An 18,083-nucleotide genomic window follows, 5' to 3' on the forward strand; every position below is an offset into this window, starting at 1 on the left:
CTTCATATGCAGCAGCTGTATTCCTGCGTGTTGAGCAAGAGGGTGAAGTGAGTGTTCACTTGGTGGCTGCCAAGTCAAGAGTTACACAACTGGAAAATCAGGCAAGAGATTGACCATTCCCAGGTTAGAACTTTTAGCAGCTTCAATTACAACGAGATTATATGCATCGATTTTAAAGGATTATTGTATTCCCCATATTAAGGCAACTTTTTGGACAGATTCTTCAACTGTTCTCGCTTGGATTCAGCGAAGTGAAGCACGAGGTGCTTTTGTCATGAACCGGATTACAGAGATTCGGGAACTGTCAGTTGGTTGTGAATGGCGACATGTTCCTGGAAAAGTGAACCCATCAGATCTTCCATCACGTGGATGTTCCGTGAAGAAGTTGATACAATGCCTTTGGTGGTGGGACTCTGGTTGGTTGAGAGAAAATCCGGACTGCTGGCTACAAACTGACTTTTCTTATAATGAGGAAGAGAGAAATTCGGAGAGAAGGAAAAATGTCGTTTCACTGATATCAAGTAATTCAGAAGACATAAGTAAAGATTGGTATTACCGACACATTTCTCAGTTACAAGAAAATTGTAAGGTTGGTAGGGTGGATGTTGCGCTTTCTGACCAATTGTCACATTAGCAAAGCTCAACGCATGCACCGTGACCTGACAATTGAGGAATTTGTCACAGCATGAAGGAAGATTTTACAGTGGATACCGGAGGAAGTGTTCATAGACGTTTTCAATTCCAAACTAAGGAGCTTACTTCCACTTGTTCACGATCAGGGATTGATTCGTTTGATGACCAAGATATCTAACCGGGATGATGTCATGGACTATAATTTATGAAAGCGGAAAGGTGCAAGTCAATTCATGTCAGCATTCATTTGACTTAGGTGGGAGGATGTTGTGCGAGATCGGTTAGTGTAACCTCTTTGATTCTTGTGTAACTCCTTAAATTGGTTTTTGAGGGCTTTGAAATAAGAAAAGAATCGTACTTCAAGAGAGTAGATTGGGATCTTTTGTTAAAAAAACTATGAATCATTGTACACTGCTAAAATGAAAATAAATACATATTGATATAAGTAATAAATAGTGTTTAGTAGCGAGAATATAGGTAGTTATTTCCCACACACAACGCGCAGTAGAAACATGTATTTATTCCTGAAATAAGGTATATGCATTTCTCGAACGGTAATGTCGAAATGAAACATTCTCAGACTACCTAAGTTGTTAAAATGCATGTTCATATGGAATCATTTTAATGCATACTGTTACAAAAGGTTAAGTGAAAATAAAGAATTGGAATGTCTCTGCTTAGTTTGATAGGAGTTATAATTGACTGAACTGTTTCTGAAATGACGAACTTGGTTTTTTTTTTTCTTTACGTCGCACTGACACAGATATGTCTTACGGCGATGACGGGATGGGAAAGACCTAGGAATTGGAAGGAAGCGGCCGTAGTTTTAATTAAGGTACAGCCCCGGCATTTTCCTGGTGTGAAAATGGGAAACCACAGAAAACCATCTTCAGGGCTGCCGACAGTGGGGCTCGAACACACTATATCCCTATTACTGGATACTGGCCGCACTTAAGCGACTGCAGCTATCGAGCTCGGTGAACTTTTGAATTGTCATTACATTTCGTCTCATTTCATGCCATTAGGGGCTGATGACCTAGATGTTAGGCCCCTTTAAACAACAAGCATGATCACAAGCATCATCGCATCATCATCGAACCGTAATATTATTATTATTATTATCATTAATAATAATAATAATAATAATAATAATAATAATAATAATAATAATAATAATAATAATAATAATTGTTGTAGTTGTGGCAATCTGTAAATACTATAGATACAAATGTTTTACTTTTGAGTTGAGTTAACATTTGAAATTATCATAGTAGGTGAAAAACCAGCGATAGAGTACATTGAATGTTTCCCAGAGGTACATACATAGTGACACGTGCACGACATACACTTCGTCTAGTTCTTGTAACCACTTTCGAATACCCACACATCCCGGGCCATTGGTAAGAGGAGAGAATGGTACTGGTATACACAGTACTCTATCATCCAAAGATGGGGAGAACTATTGACATGATTTAAAAGGTAGTTACAATTTGAGAAATATAGAAAAAATATTCCTTGTGGCTGTTGCTTCTCATTAAGACGGACAGGTGGTTTGCTCCCACTATCAGCAGCTCCATAGTTTCACATTTTCATACCTGGCAATTAATTAATGCCAAGGCTGCTTCTAACCTACTCCTAGCCCTTTCCTATCCTATCGTCGCCATAATACATACCTGTGTCGGTGTGATATAAAGTAAATCAAAGCAAAGTAACAGAAAAATGGTTTCTTACTACTACTACTACTACTACTACTACTACTACTACTACTACTACTACTACTACTACTACTAGAGAATGAAATCAACTTTCCTGGCACTGTTACCCAATCTTTATATATACGAGTACTGAAGGAGTAAGCCATTGCAACGAAATATATTTTCATGCCTAGAAATTCTGTTAAAACTATTCCCTTTTTTCCAGATATATACACATCAATCTTAACGATTTACGCGGCTAGAGGAGATATACCGGTTTCGTATATTGAATGAAAAATCCCGATAAACTATTTTAATAGATATCATAATACTGTTGAATGAATTCGTATTAAATATAAGCTTAAAGGATCATTGAATGGATGTTGTGCACTTTTAATCTTGTGAAATGGTACACTTGATTTTAGAATAAGAAATTCTATCTTCAAAGAGAGAAAGGAGTGCAGAGACTTTTAGCAGCTTTTAGAATAAAGGAAAGATGAATCTACCCATCTTAATAAAACACATCAAAGAGCTGAGCGCCAAGCAGTTGCTAATGATTAATATTTACGTAATTGGGGAACAAAATACAGGCCTTTGTCATTGTGTTAAGAGCAGCTCTCTGTCCCAGTTCATTTACATTCTTCTAGCTCAAGATTTTCCTTCAGGCGCGTCTGCCTTTTAGATAAAGATTATTAAAATGAGTGTGTAAAGAAAGAGGAAGTTTCAGATTTAAACACGCTTGGCGTACACCATTTCAACTTTAACTAGGTCGTAGTTGTACATGGCTGTTAATATCATGATTAAAACCAAGAAAGCATCAGTTTTAAGAAGGATCTGAGGAACAAGGACGTGGATTTTGATTCCAAAATTCGCATACTCTGGCTAGGATTCGAATCGTGATCGCTTGGTGAGAAGCCAGTACTAAAACCACTGTGTTATCAAGGCCATTCATCTCAAATTATTCCCTTTCACTTGGTCCTTAAAGGAAATAATCACTGTCCCACCATGTCACATGCGTGTTACCGGCAGCATAAATAAGGGAAGTCTTGCTCGGGAACAGATGAGATTTCCTTCTACACACCTGGAGCAAAGTTTTCTGCGATACGTAAAGAATTTTTCCTTGATTTCTTGACACGCCAAAAGCCCAAAAGCTTATTATCATGTCTACAATGACGGGCTATGAAAGAACTAATCTAAGCATAAATATAAAATACAAACAGGGATTATATACAGTAGAATACTCGGGAACTGTAAAGAATACATGACAACTAGCAATGTGTTAAATTGCGTCTTTTCCTTATATATGGTTCATTCTTCTCCTAGGCACTGTATGCTTACTAAGCATTACGTAGACATTATAAAGATTATCAAAAGATGTGACAGTGAAGTATGGCAAAAGGAAAAGTTCATATTTTACAAAAGCTATTTTAAAAATACCAATAAAAAATACGTAGGAATTAGTCACTGTACACACTTCAACACGACAAAGTAATAAACCGTCAAATAATAATGAAATTCATTCACCGGGCGAGTTGGCCGTGCGCGTAGAGGCGCGCGGCTGTGAGCTTGCATCCGGGAGATAGTAGGTTCGAATCCCACTATCGGCAGCCCTGAAAATGGTTTTCCGTGGTTTCCCATTTTCACACCAGACAAATGCTGGGGCTGTACGTTAATTAAGGCCACGGCCGCTTCCTTCCAACTCCTAGGCCTTTCCTGTCCCATCGTCGCTATAAGACTTATCTGTGTCGGTGCGACGTAAAACAACTAGCAAAAAAAAAACGTTCCGCGTCCGGCTCCAAGGCTAAATGGTTAGCGTTCTGGCCTTTGGTCACAGGGTTCCCGGGTTCGATTCCCGGCAGGGTCGGGAATTTTAACCATAATTGGTTAATTCCCCAGGCACGGGGACTGGGTTTATATATGTTGCCTTCATCATCATTTCATCCTCATGACGTCGCGCAGGTCGCCTACGGGAGTCAGATCCAAAGACCTGCACCTGGCGAGCCGAAGACCTCGGACACATCCCGGCACCAAAAGCCATACGTGATTTCATTTCATCACAGTTCCGCGCAAGGTTATAGAATTTATGTCCTAAATAATTACCACCTTGACTCATATGCTGCAAGTTCCACCGTTTCCTCTGTGAGAATGATAAAGTATCATTTATCGTACACGCATATCCTCGACCAGAGTGTCACAGGTCTAGCCCCGCGAATCATGCAGTGATTAGTCGGCGCGTATTAGTTCCTTGCAGCTTTTATAACCTTTTAGTCTAGCGAGATACACCAGCGAAATGAGGTGCAATAATATTTACCTTTGCAACCTGGTGGATTTCGCTTACATTTTTGACGTCCACGTAGTTCAGGAAAATTCGGGCATCACGAATTTCTTGATCTCATACTTTTGCCACCACTCTAAAGGATCCTAAATGACAATGCAATCATCTCACTCATATCTTATGCAGTTTTTGAGACACATTTATACTGTGGATTCTCGCGGTCCAACCAAAGGTTCATCTGCTCATAAAGGTAATTTGTTTCCTTAATTTGACCTGCATATTTGGAACTATGCTGTGTTGACATTATTTCTAAATCATATATGTTTCCAAGCGAACCGGGCACACTCGAAGATTTCGGAAGTTCCCCTCCGATCTCATAAATTCGAAGCAGCTCTCTGTCCAAATAGATTGTAATGTCACCTTCTCTCCCACCTAGCGGGCATCAAATAAAGAAAAGCTGCATCTTTATCGATCGGTTGGCTACAGTGTGCTGGTCAAGTAACAAAGTTTAACTTTCAATTATAAAATAGCAGTATTGTCTTTGGCGAATACCGAGTGATTTGGCCGTGCGGTTAGGAGTGTGCAGCTCTGAGCTTGAATTCAGGAGGGAGTGGGTTCAAACTCCACTGTCGGCAGCACTGAAAGTGGTTTTCCGTGGTTTCGAATTTTCACACCAGGCAATTGCTGGGGCTGTACCTTAATTAAGGCCACAGACGCTTCCTTTTCACTCCTAGCCACTTCCTGTCCTATCATCGCTATAAGATCTGTCATTGTCGTTGCGACATAAAGCCAACTGTAAAAGAAAAATTAGCGAATCCAGATGATGGGTTCAATACTAACCAGTTCTTTAGCCCTATGTCGAGAGAAAAACCGTTCCAGTTTTATCTAAGAGCAGATAGACTGGGAATTTTCAAGCTTCCATATATGTAGCCCCTAATCCGAAAAGTTGCAGGAGTGCTTGGCGACCGAAACTTTCCACGACGTCTCATAAATAAAGTAGGGTTCAGAAGACGTCTGAAACTGCAAAAGGAGTCCTCTGTATTATCATAAAGTGATCATAATTTGTATTCATTTACTCCCTTTCAAGCACATCTTCATGAACAGTTTAGAAAGAAAGAATTCAAAAGGCGGTGGACTGAGGGTGTCTAAAGTTTATATGCTAAGTAGTTTCAAAGATCAGAAGATCTTAAAAACCAATAACCTTACAAGCAGATGCCCCTAACCTGTATGGATCAATGAATTCTTTATGACAACTTCCTACTGGGATAACAACAACGTGTTTTCCAGAAAATATCTCTAATTTTAAAATTGTTTCACACTGCTTACCACAAACTAAAAAAGACTACACTTGTCCACGATCTCAGTTTTTGTTACTACCAACAAAAGAGTGCAGTGGTAATTCTTCTACAAGGTAGATATTTTTCTCACTGAGCCGGTATTCTTTCCTCACCACAGCGAAGCTCAAAGAATAGCTAAGAATTTTAATTCATGACGACAAGAAGCAAAACCATATACTAGAGAACAAAAAGTATGCAAAAGTATTATGTATTCCGAAATATTTCATACAAGTGCCGATTCCTCTTTACTATCAAGTTGATCTTTCCTGTAAAGATTATTCAAATGAGTATCCAAGAAAATGGTTTATATTCCAATATACTCCAACAAATGACAGTGAAATGCATTAAAGGGCTGTAAATAAATCTGAGTATTATGAGAGTTCTTGTATAAAAGAAAAAACGGAGCAATTATAAACGTCTCCAATTCTCTGAGAACAGAAGTGCAAGGAATTGTCCAAATCGTGAACGCCCCGCAGGATTATTTTCGGGTTGGATGGGAGCACAATAATATTTTCGAATAAAATTTTCCTGCTATAGAGAAGAGGTATATTTCTTCCATTTCATTACCTAACTGTCGACAGAAGAAGAATAGGAATAAGAAGAAGAATATGATGATGATGATGATGATGATGATGATAATGATCCTTCATGGCCTGTATGGAGATAAATTTGCCTTGCCTTGCCTTGCTTTGCTTTGCTGATGCATATCTAACGCAGCTAGTTAGTTGCTCCCGTCATGTACTGATATACTACAACATCGAATCCGACGTATAAGCTAGAGATGATTCTAGAACACTAGAAATCTCCTTAACAGCAAGATTTTGACAATATGATGTCTCGTAACACTTACTGTGCCATATGAGTAGTAGAGCTGTGGGGGTACCATATCGTCGCTGGAAAGGTAAAAGGTTGTATTTCACAAAGCTCTTCCTATCAATTATTCTCCTTAAGACTGATCACGCCTCCCAGCCACATATGGATACGCAGTCCATCAGAACAATGTCCGTTGTGTCCGTTTTCCTATGTCGACGATTAAACGAAAATGAACCTTATATGCATCGTACACTAGGAGTGCGTAAATACGTAATGCAAACGTACATTCCTACAGTACGGTACTGTAAGGTTCATTTTCCTTTACACATGGGCATAGGAAAATGCACACAACAAAATTTGTTCTGATGGACTGCATATCCATACGTGGCTGGGAGGCGTGATCAGTCTTAAGGAGAATAATTGATAGGAAGAGCTTTGTGGAATACAACCTTTTACCTTTCCAGCGACGATATCATTAGTCAGCATTTTGTCTGTCGAGTCAGCACCCGAGCTCATTGACCTCGGCCTAGGTCATTGACTCCATTACGTCATGACCACGTGACCGTGTTGTCATATTGTTTGTAAACAAAGCCACGTGCTACAACACGTGCTTTTTTTACAGCTGTCATCTTAACAGACACTAACCTCATGTGCATAAGGTGGCACATAGTGGCGCGCAATGTAAAATCCACAGCTGCCAAGATGACAGGTAAAAACCACGTGGGCGCGGATTTTGAACAAGTGAACGTGGTTAACCTCAGTGCTACCATATTAACAGACCCTATCCTCACTGCTACCAACTTAACCAGATAGGGGCGCGGAATTTAAACAGCTGTCAAGATGACAGGTTCGAACCACGTGCACTTGTTGAACAAGTGAATGCAGATAACATCACTGCTGCCATCTTGACAGTCCCTAAGCTCACCGCTCCCACCGTAACCATGTAGGGGCGCAGAATTTGAACAGCTGTTAATATGACAGTTTCCATTTTTAACCATATGCACTTGATTTGAACATGTGGCTAACCTCACTGCTATTATTTTGACAGGTTTGCCGCAGTATTTTGAAAAGTGATCGGTCACTATAACCTCTCTGGTATTATCATGACTGGGACATAGCCACATGCAGAGGCGGAATTTTTTGAAAAAGGGAACGATCCTAACTGCTATTATTTCGACAGAACATAGCCAGGGGGCCTAACCTCAGAATATTAAGGATATTCTCGACGCTATCAGACCCTAACCTCATTGCTGACATCTTAACTACGTTGTCCACGGAATTTGAAAATGTAACAGCAGTCAAGATAACAGCTTCCTCCTCCTCCTCCTCCTCCTCCGACGGGAACATAGCTGCGTTCCTTCTCCTCCTCCTCCTCCTCCTCCTCCTCCTCCTCCTCCTCCTCCGATGGGACACAGCCACGTTCCTCCTCCTCCTCCTCCGTCTTCGACGGGAAGAGAAGTCAGCTCATGGCTGTATGTCTCCATCAGACAGTAACGAGCAAGTTTAGACATGCATAACTATGACGACGCTATCTTATGCTTAAGGTTTTACGTATCCTTCCGACAGACTGTCTCCGACGGGACTGAGCGTACTAAGATTATTCTGTTTTTAACATGCAGCGATGACGTGGACATGACTATGCATGTTTAGACCTGTTATATATCAAGGTCACTCTCTAGTAAACTCAAGCCTTTATAGATGGAATGTGTGCCGATCTATGTCTGTGGGAAACAACCACTAAAAGTACAGAGAATAGATTATTTAGACTCTTTATGCAATCTGAACTTTAACCTTCACCTTAGAATCCAAATTCTTCAGAATTATGTCTTCTCCACGTTCTGTTACGGTGCGGAGGCTTGGACACTCACGGCCGTAATAATTAAACGGTTAAATGCCTTTGAACTCTGGTGTCATCGTCGTATAGTCAGAATATCTCAGTTGTAACACGCAACGAACGACATGGTTATGCGCCGCATGAGAAAATTAGAAACAACAAAGACCGTCAAAGAAAGGAAGACAGCATACTTTGGCCACATTATGCGTTGACGGGAAATACCACCTCCAACAACTCATACTTCAAGGAAAAGATAATGGAAGAACAGGCCCTGGACGACGACGCATTTCCTGGTTGGGAAACCTCCGCCTGTGGTCCAATAAAATCATCAGCTGGCTTATTTAGAGCAGCTGTTAGTAGCGAGGACTTTATAAGATTTACGCCAACGTCCATCGAGGATATGGCATTTCCAGGGGAAATAATTGTGAGGAAGGGGAATGATTGATATTTTTCTTCTGCTTCTCCAGCTTTTCCCACAATTTTTAGGGTCGCGGGGTGCGAGCTGTGTCACACACACGCACACACAACACACACATATTTATTTATTTATTTATTTATTTATTTATTTGTTTATTTATTTATTTATTTATTTATTTATTTATTTATTTATTTATTTATTTATTTATTTATTTATTTATTTATTTATTTATTTATTTATTTATTTATTTATTTATATATATATTTATTTATTTATTTATTTGGCCCTGTTTTACGGCCGGATGCCCTTTCTGTCGCCAACCCTGTGTGGAGGGATATACACTCATATTCATGAATACCAGAACATATTGAAAGACTAGAGATAGGGAGTTCATATTCACATTAGTATGTTCTGAAGAAATGATAAGCATTTGAACCATATCGGCCTTCAGGTTCAAGGTCCACATCGATATATCTGCGCACCACCACAGACTGGTAAAATGTGCCTGCGGCTCACGTTGTCGCTATAAACCGAAGGTAATGGATCAGTGTGACTTGAGCCGGCGTACAGGATGCCTTGCAGACGTATTCGAGCACCGTACCATGAAATGAGTGACCTTGAAAGTAGACGCATCACTGACATGAGAGAACGTGATGCATCCATCCGGTAAATTGCTGCTTGTGTGGAACGAAGTGTGTCCGCAGTACAACGGGTGTGTATAGAATGGTTCACAAAAGCCCGCAGAACACGACAAGGTGAGTGTGGTTGCACCACCCAGACCACCCCCGAGAAAATCGACACCTCATCCGAATGGCGTTGCAGGACAGATCTACGTCCTCCTCGGCTCTGGCGCAATAGTGTAAAACATCGTACACTATCAGGAGTGACAGTCTGTAGTCGTTTATTACGGTCTGGGTTACCGGCACGTCGTCCACTTCTCCGCCTATCTTTGACTAATGTCCATAAACAGGCTAGACTGTAATGGTGTACGGAATGAGGTCACTAGGGGCAATAATGGCAGCAGATCGTGTTTTAGGACGAATCCATGTCCTATTTGTTTGAAATAATGGCCGCATTTTGGTTCTACGCAGACAGAGGGAGATGCATTATATTGACTGCATTCGCACAAGTCATAGAACTCCAACGCAATGCTTTATGGTCTGGGGTGCTATTGGATACAACAACAAATCACAGTTGGTGCGTGTCCAGGACACTGTGACCACTTTAACCTACATAAATGGCATCCTGCGACCAATAGCCATACCCTTTCTGCACGACGGCACCTCAGACGCCATATTTCAGAAGGATAATGCGCGACCACCATATTGCTGCAGGAACACGTGCCTTCTTGTTGTCATAGGATGTCAGACTGTTACCCTGGCCCGCCTGATCACCGGACTTTTCGCTAATCGAAAATGTGTGGGATATGGTGAAACGACGGGTGCGATGCTGTGACCCAGTGCCAACCACCAAAGATGAACCGTGGAACCAGATGAATTAAGCATGGATGGCTATACCCCAGGATGACATTCGCGCTTTATACGCGTCGATGCCACCACGCATGGAACAAGTTATCAGTGCCCATGGGGCACCCAATGCCTACTAGGCAACAGGACACATACTGAGTCTAGGTGACTGACTTGATAATCGTTTCTGCAGAACATACCAATGAACATGTCCTGTGAATATGAACTTCCTATCTCTATTCTTTCAAGGTATTCTGTTTTTATGAACATGAGTATATTAACTATCGCGTGTTTCTGTGCTGGGTGGTAGTGTGGTGTTTTGTCTGAATATGAAGAGGAGAGTGTTGGGACAAACACAACCAGTTACCGAGCCAGAGGAAGTAATTTCCAGCAATTAATATCCCCGACCCGACCCGGAATCAAACCCGGGTCCCTCTGAACTGAAGGCATTAACGCTGATCATTCAGACAAGGGGTCGGAGAGTGATTGATATTTTTTGTATATCTATAATTTCCATATCTGCTGTGTTCCAGTCTGTTGACGATCTCGTTGTATTCTTACAGGAGCGTAAGAGAAAGGACTCCTTGTAATATAATTAGGAGGGAGAATGGGACTGGGTCCATTTCACCTCAAATAAAAGGCGATGTGGCCGCAAACAGAAATCCTCAAGGAAGACATATAAGTAAGTAGCTATTAACGCGTCCCATGAAGAAAAGAGATTTGAATGGGCAAGAACATATATTAAATAGACACAAGAAGAGTGGCAAAGAATTCTGTTCTGTGATGAAACTCGTTTTGAAATGCAAGGTTATATAAAACATCTCACATGTAAGGAGAAGCAATAATGAGAAAGTCTCGCCGAACCACATCGAACAGGCAGTAATATTTCCACAAAAGGTTATGTTTTGGGGCTGTTTTGCATTCATGGGCCCTAAATGTTTACTTCCTCTTAACGGAATGATTAACAGCGAAAAGTGCATCCCAATTTTAGAGAGAAAAACTGCCCCATAATAGAAGAGATTGGCTGAGGAAATGAACGTTGAGAAAGCTATTTTCCAGCGAGACTTCGCCCCTGTCCAAATATTGAAAAAATTCAAAGACTTTATGGCGGAACATCGTTTTCGGTGTTTAGAATGGCCTGAAAATTCACCGCACATAATCCTTATATAAAATCTTTGGGCAATTATCAAGAAACGGGTGAGGAAAATGAACAGCACTACAAAGGAAAATATGATTTATGCTGTAGTAAAAGTGTAGTACCACGACAAAGAAATAAAGGATGTTACTCCGTCACTTAAGTGCGGCCAGTATCCAGTATTCGGGGAATAATGGGTTCGAATCCCACTGTAAGAGCTGAATATGGTTTTCCGTGGTTTCCCGTTTTCACACCTTAATTTAGGCCACGGCCCATTCCTTCCTACTCCCAGCCCTTTCCTATCATCGCCATAAGACATATTTGTGTCGGTGCGACATAAAGCAACTTGTAGGAAATATGGGAAATATATAAGAAACCCATTGACTCTATACAAAAACGAGTGGAAATGTTTGTCGTTGCCAAGGGTGGAATATTAAATATTAAAATATTGATTAATGAGAAGTATCCTTGACGATTTGTAAAGTAATTTCAAAAAATAAAATTGTAACTCTGTTCATATTAGAATGTAAAAGACTGTATGTGTATATCAAGGCTTAAATAAATTATGCGTGCATTCCTAGGTGCCTTCAACATTGTTTACAGTGCCTTGTTAGGAAACGATATATATCTAATTAAATTTATGATTATTGATTAATTATTTAAATTTTGTTGACACAATTTAAGTTTCATTTAAATAACCCTGTATTCTATATTTTTAGAACAATGCAGAGCGACTACTGCGACTGATCGAAGCGGTGTACCGGTGGCTACCTCTGGGAACTATCGTTAACAACAAAGTGCTAGTGGTCCACGGCGGAATATCTGACATCACGGATCTGGACTGGGTGCGGTCTCTGGACAGGCATAAGGTGAGGATGTTCTGCTAGTTTCTATGATTTTTGTTTACTAATTTAGAAAAACATTTCTCTGTATTCGGTGCTCACGAGGTTATTGAACTCAGAAATAATGTGATACGAGAAGGTTTCGAAAATAGTCTCTGTCGTAACAGTAAAACGTGACCATATCAGCTGAACCAATACGTCAGGTCTCATACCACTGCGAACTGAAAGCAATTAAAATTGCACTTTCGCCCATCTTAGTAAGTGTATGAACATCAGTATCAGGAAACTTTAATAAAATGCGTATAACGTCGTCATTCTGAAACATGAAACAAACGAGGCACTCATCTTATTTCGAGGATTGGAATCCACAGTCTAGTTGATATGAATGATAATGCTACACAATATCTAGTTTGAATGAGCATTGCTATTGAAAAATATTGTCCACAGGAGGTGGTAAAATGTTCACCTTCGAGTGCTGTGAAAGGCAACATCCCCTGAATACGAAGATGGGGGAGAATAGTCTAACGTTTCACAAAGTGGTTATCGTCCAGCCCCGTAGTGGAACGTTTACCCCACTATTCTGTGAACTGCCGTCCTCGCAGACAAAGTTCAATTGCTGGTACGGATAAAAATTTAATATTAACGGGATGGTTGGAATGTGGTTAAAAGTGTAGCCTATATGCAGCTTTCCTTCATTGGGGGTGTGTCTGAAAGGAACTGTACCAGCTCAAGATGACGATGTGAATTTACCTGCTATTTTTCCTCCTTTCTTTTTGTCAAATGTGAAAATAAACTTTAACCACCACCATGGGCAGTGAACGATGAATAGTTTCGTTAGTGATTACAAAAATACTCCATCTGAATCACATACATAAATTAAATTTAAAAAATGGCGGCAGTCTCAATGGCAGTTGAAATCGTGTACATTATATCCATAGCGATACGGGAAAATACATATAGTTATCACTTTTTATATTCTTGAAAGGATCAAATACTTCCCCGTCAATTCGAGCTTCCACAAGGACAAAGCTTTTCTCGAAAATTAAATCATCTGAAACGTGAAATCAAACACCTCTAAATAACTCTAAATCTAAACAATAGATCGTAAAATAACAATATGTAATTCTATGAATATGCCTTTGCTGGCGGGACCTAGTGTTTACACTGCACTATGTCTTCTGGTATGGGCTAGAGCAATTTTGTTACTTTCATTGATCTGTCTCTGTCTTATCCTTGGCTTTGACGATATGAAAGTGACTGAGGTATGAGCCATGCTAGTAATGCCATTCCTTACGCAGCCAGTCCCTGCTATGAATGGTGTGAAACTGTTGCTCATAGGGTCGGTTGGTGCATGCATTTCAGTGGGCTTGGCAGACTGATATGTAATAGCAACTTCTGGCTCGGTGAGGAAAGCAACGGGAAACTACCTCACTCCTCATTTCCCTAGTACGCCTCTTCAGTGATGCCTAGGCCATCTATGACAGCTCATGGTGGAACTGTTGAGGATCCAACCAGCCTTCGGGCTGATGACTAAACATACACAATTCTATGAATATTCACTTCACACATAATTAACAGGTAATACAAATCTTAATGTAAACATACAAAAACTATCCGGGCAACGCCGGGTACTACAGGTAATGTTTATATAATGAACACTAACTGCACGTTACTAGAGCTATGCGGTATGTGAGACCGGGACGTTTTTATCTATCCGTATGTTGCCGCTGAACGATTCACCCCAACTACACAAAGCCAAGCATTTGGAGGGCGAGTTGAGGAGGAGCGAGCAGCCTTGATCAAATAGGTTAGCCACAGTAAAAATATCAAGTTTACTTCTGGTCTCACAGACCAGCGGCTTTATTAAAGTGTTATTGGGTGAATGTCACAATCTTTATCAGGGGTGTCGTTATTGTTTTTCTTCCTTTCTTTTAGGGGCGTGGGGCTTTCTTATCGAAAGCTCCGTTTCTTGATTGCGTCTCAGTATTAATAAACTATGTGGTTGTGGCGCCTACCGTGAAGTACAGTATATATTATACCACGTGGTCCTCCAGCTCCGTACATTCCACGGATGTGTCCCGTATACACTGATGATAAATGGGAAGCCTAATCGCATTTCTTACAAAGGCGTACTAGAGCGTGCTATATTTCGGAAGTGGAACAAATAGCAATTAGTTTATTATACTCGTTCTATAAGAATGTACATTTGTAAATATGCCAAAGACGCAGAAAATATGTAATAACTCATTGATTAATATACGAACAGATATTCCATTATACCAAGGAGTTGGTATGTTCTTTCAACGATCTATTAGCTCTTAATTTCAACTGTAGCTCTGTTGGGCAGAATACGTGTATACAGGGTCTCTCAGATAAACTAAGACCGAACACATCCTGTTTGTACTTTGCGCTACGGCAGCTGTCACAGCCGAACTTACGTCACGCGCGGCCGCCCTGCTTTAAGCGTGTATAAAGTATTACATGAAATCTTACGTTATAAAGGATGCTGGAAGTGTCGTCCTTCCTGTGTTATACAGGCATTGTATCTGGTAACCACATTCTGACTGACGTGAGTTCTGCCACTGTAATGTTTCTGATTTCATTCGTAATAGTTTCTTTCAGTTCTTCCAATGTCTAAGGATTTTTCGATGCACTTTTCATTTCAGTTTACCCCACACGTAAAATTCACACACTGGTAGATCTTGACAACGAGGGAGGAATAGACCTGCACTGAACACTCTGTTGTTGAAACCACCTACGCGATTTTTCTTTTTCCATTAACTGATGGAAGAATTTTGGTAGCCACCTGCATTTACTTTCGTCTTGCAAAAATAGGCCCAATTATTGGTCTTGCGCTAACAGCACACCCAAGACCAATCTTCCTATCATAATGATGGACTTCATAAACACCATAAGGATTTTCTGCACACCAATAGCGAGTTATAACTGGTCACACGACCATTAAGGTGAAACCAGAACTTTTAAATACAATACGGTAGTAGTATAATTGGACAGTTCGGCCGCCTCCTCCTCCTCCCGCCGCCTCCTCCGCCGCCTCCTCCGCCGCCGCCGCCCGCGGGAAATTTTAATTTTGGCGGGAAATTTGAATTTTGGCGGGAGATTTGAATTTGTAAACAAAGCCACGTGCTTTTTGACAGCTGTCATCGACAACAACGCATCGCTAACCTCACTGCTGCCATCTTGACGGGCCTAAACCTCACTAGTGCCAACTTAACCTAACTAGCGAGAGGTAAACAAAGCCACGTGTTTTTTGACAGCCACGTGCTTTTTGACAGACAACAACGCATCGCTAACCTCAGTACTGCCATCTTGACGGGCCTAAACCTCAGTAGTGCCAACTTAACCTAACTAGCGCGAGGTAAACAAAGCCACGTGCTTTTTGACAGCCACGTGCTTTTTGACAGATTTGTAAACAAAGCCACGTGCTATTTGACAGACAACAACGCATCGCAAACCTCAGTACTACCATCTTGACGGGCCTAAACCTTAGTGGTACCAACTTAACCTAACTAGCGTGAGGTAAACAAAGCCACGTGTTTTTTGACAGCCACGTGCTTTTTGACAGATTTGTAAACAAAGCCACGTGCTTTTTGACAGCTGTCATCGACAACAACGCATCGCTAACCTCAGTACTGCAATCTTGACGGGCCTAAACCTCAGTAGTACCAACTTAACCTAACTAGCGCGAGATAAACAAAGCCACGTGCTTTTTGACAGCCACGTGCTTTTTTGACAGCTATCATCCGCCATCTTTAAACTACAGAGCACCGTGCTGCCCTCTTTCGTCACCTGTCATCGGCAGTGCTGCCATCTTGACGGGCCTAAACCTTAGGTGCTACCAACTTAACCTCACTAGCTCGAGATAAACAAATCCACGTGCTTTTTGACAGCTGTCATCCGCCATCTTTAATCTATAGAGCACAGTGCTGCCCTCTTTAGCTACTTACCTTTGAAATGTGGTGGCGGATAATTTGAAAAATGCTTTTCGACAAGCAGCCATCTTTAATCCAGAGAGAACCGTGCTGCCCTCTATGTGGTGGCGGCAAATTGAAAAATTCCACGTGCTCTTGTTTGAAAACAAACTCACGTGCTTTTTTGACAGCTGTCATCTGCCATCTTTAATCTATAGAGCACAGTGCTGCCCTCTTTAGTTTGAAATGTGGTGGTGGTAAATTCCACGTGCTCTTGTTTGGAAACAAAGCCATGTGCTTTTTTGACAGCTGTCATCCGCCATCTTTAATCAATAGAGCACTGTGCTGCTATCATGCGGGCAATCTCGTTAGCTGTCATCCGCCATCTTTAATCCAGAGAGAACAGTGCTGCACTCTATGTGGTGGCGGTAAATTCCATGTGCTTTACAAACCTATGTGCTTTTCTGACAGCTGTCATCCGCCATCTTTAATCCAGAGAGAACAGTGCTGCCCTCTATGTGGTGACGGCAAATTCCACGTAGAAACAAAGCCATGTGCAGCTGTCATCCGCTATCTTTAATCACCGTGCTGCCCGGTGGCGGCAAATTCCACTTAGAAACAAAGCTACGTGCTTTTTTGACAGCTGTCATCCGCCATCTTTAATCACCGTGCTGCCTGGTGGCGGCAAATTCCACGTGCTCTTGTTTGGAAACAAAGCCATGTGCTTTTTTGACAGCTGTCATCCGCCATCTTTAATCACCGTGCTGCCCGGTGGCGGCAAATTCCACGTGCTCTTGTTTGGCACTGCATTGCAATCAAACACTGTTTAGAAAAAAAATCTCTTCTCAACATGAGCTAGACAATAACATACTTACGAATCTGCTCATCACCTTCTTTCTTCTTCTATGAGTAATAAACAAAAACTCTATCTTGCAAATAAGGAGCGGGAGGAAGGTGATACCTAACCTAAAATAAAAGAATATGCTAATTCTACATTATTTATTTACATCTTGTATGTACAAGTTTTATCTTGAATCATTTTACCCCAGTGATGTTTGCGTACTTCTCGTTGCAATTCTTGAATGTACAAGTTTAAACTTGCCGTACTACACTCTCAGCATACCTCTTTGTGATGTAAGACAGCGTAACGTAAGTACACACACCTCTAGCATAATGTTTATGTAAAGTAGTACTTATCAATACTACTATGCCCCCAGGCTAGCGTGTTGGTAGAATTTGGGATGACAAACCGTTTACAATCATCGCTATTAAGGGCTACCTTACTAATTAAATGAGTGTACAACTGGTGCTTCTTGCTTCTAATGACAGACATTTGCTTATGCAAAACAGGTGGATTACTTTTAATGCAATTGTTATAGTTTTCAAAACTTAGCTGATTCTGAACGACATTCTTTTTAACCCCCTTCAATCTCTTTATTTGTAATTCATTTAAGAGTTTTATGCAATATGACTTGGATTTAGTACCTACAAATGAATCGATAATATTCCCAGCACATTCATCTTTCATTTTACCTAGAACCTTTTTGTTCACTAGCGGTAGATGATATTGATTATCTGCAGGATAGTTACTCGTATCAAACCTACCCAAGTCTGGCTTTATATCATTGTAATAGTCATCAGTTTTGATTTGATAAATAAACGAATCGGTATCTGTGTAGAGCAATTGCGCATTATGCGCGTACT

General features: G+C 40.8%; 1 protein-coding gene across 1 annotated transcript in view; it reads left to right on the plus strand.

The window, feature by feature from the left end:
* rdgC (retinal degeneration C) overlaps positions 1–18,083 on the plus strand; it is a 1,179,561-nt gene that overhangs the window by 969,287 nt on the left and 192,191 nt on the right. Inside the window, exon 10 of the mRNA XM_067148666.2 lies at positions 12,325–12,474. Coding sequence (XP_067004767.2) covers positions 12,325–12,474 — 150 coding nt within the window. The remainder of the gene's footprint in view (positions 1–12,324; positions 12,475–18,083) is intronic.

Source organism: Anabrus simplex, chromosome 1 (assembly GCF_040414725.1).
Source record: "Anabrus simplex isolate iqAnaSimp1 chromosome 1, ASM4041472v1, whole genome shotgun sequence".
Taxonomy (NCBI): domain Eukaryota; kingdom Metazoa; phylum Arthropoda; class Insecta; order Orthoptera; family Tettigoniidae; genus Anabrus; species Anabrus simplex.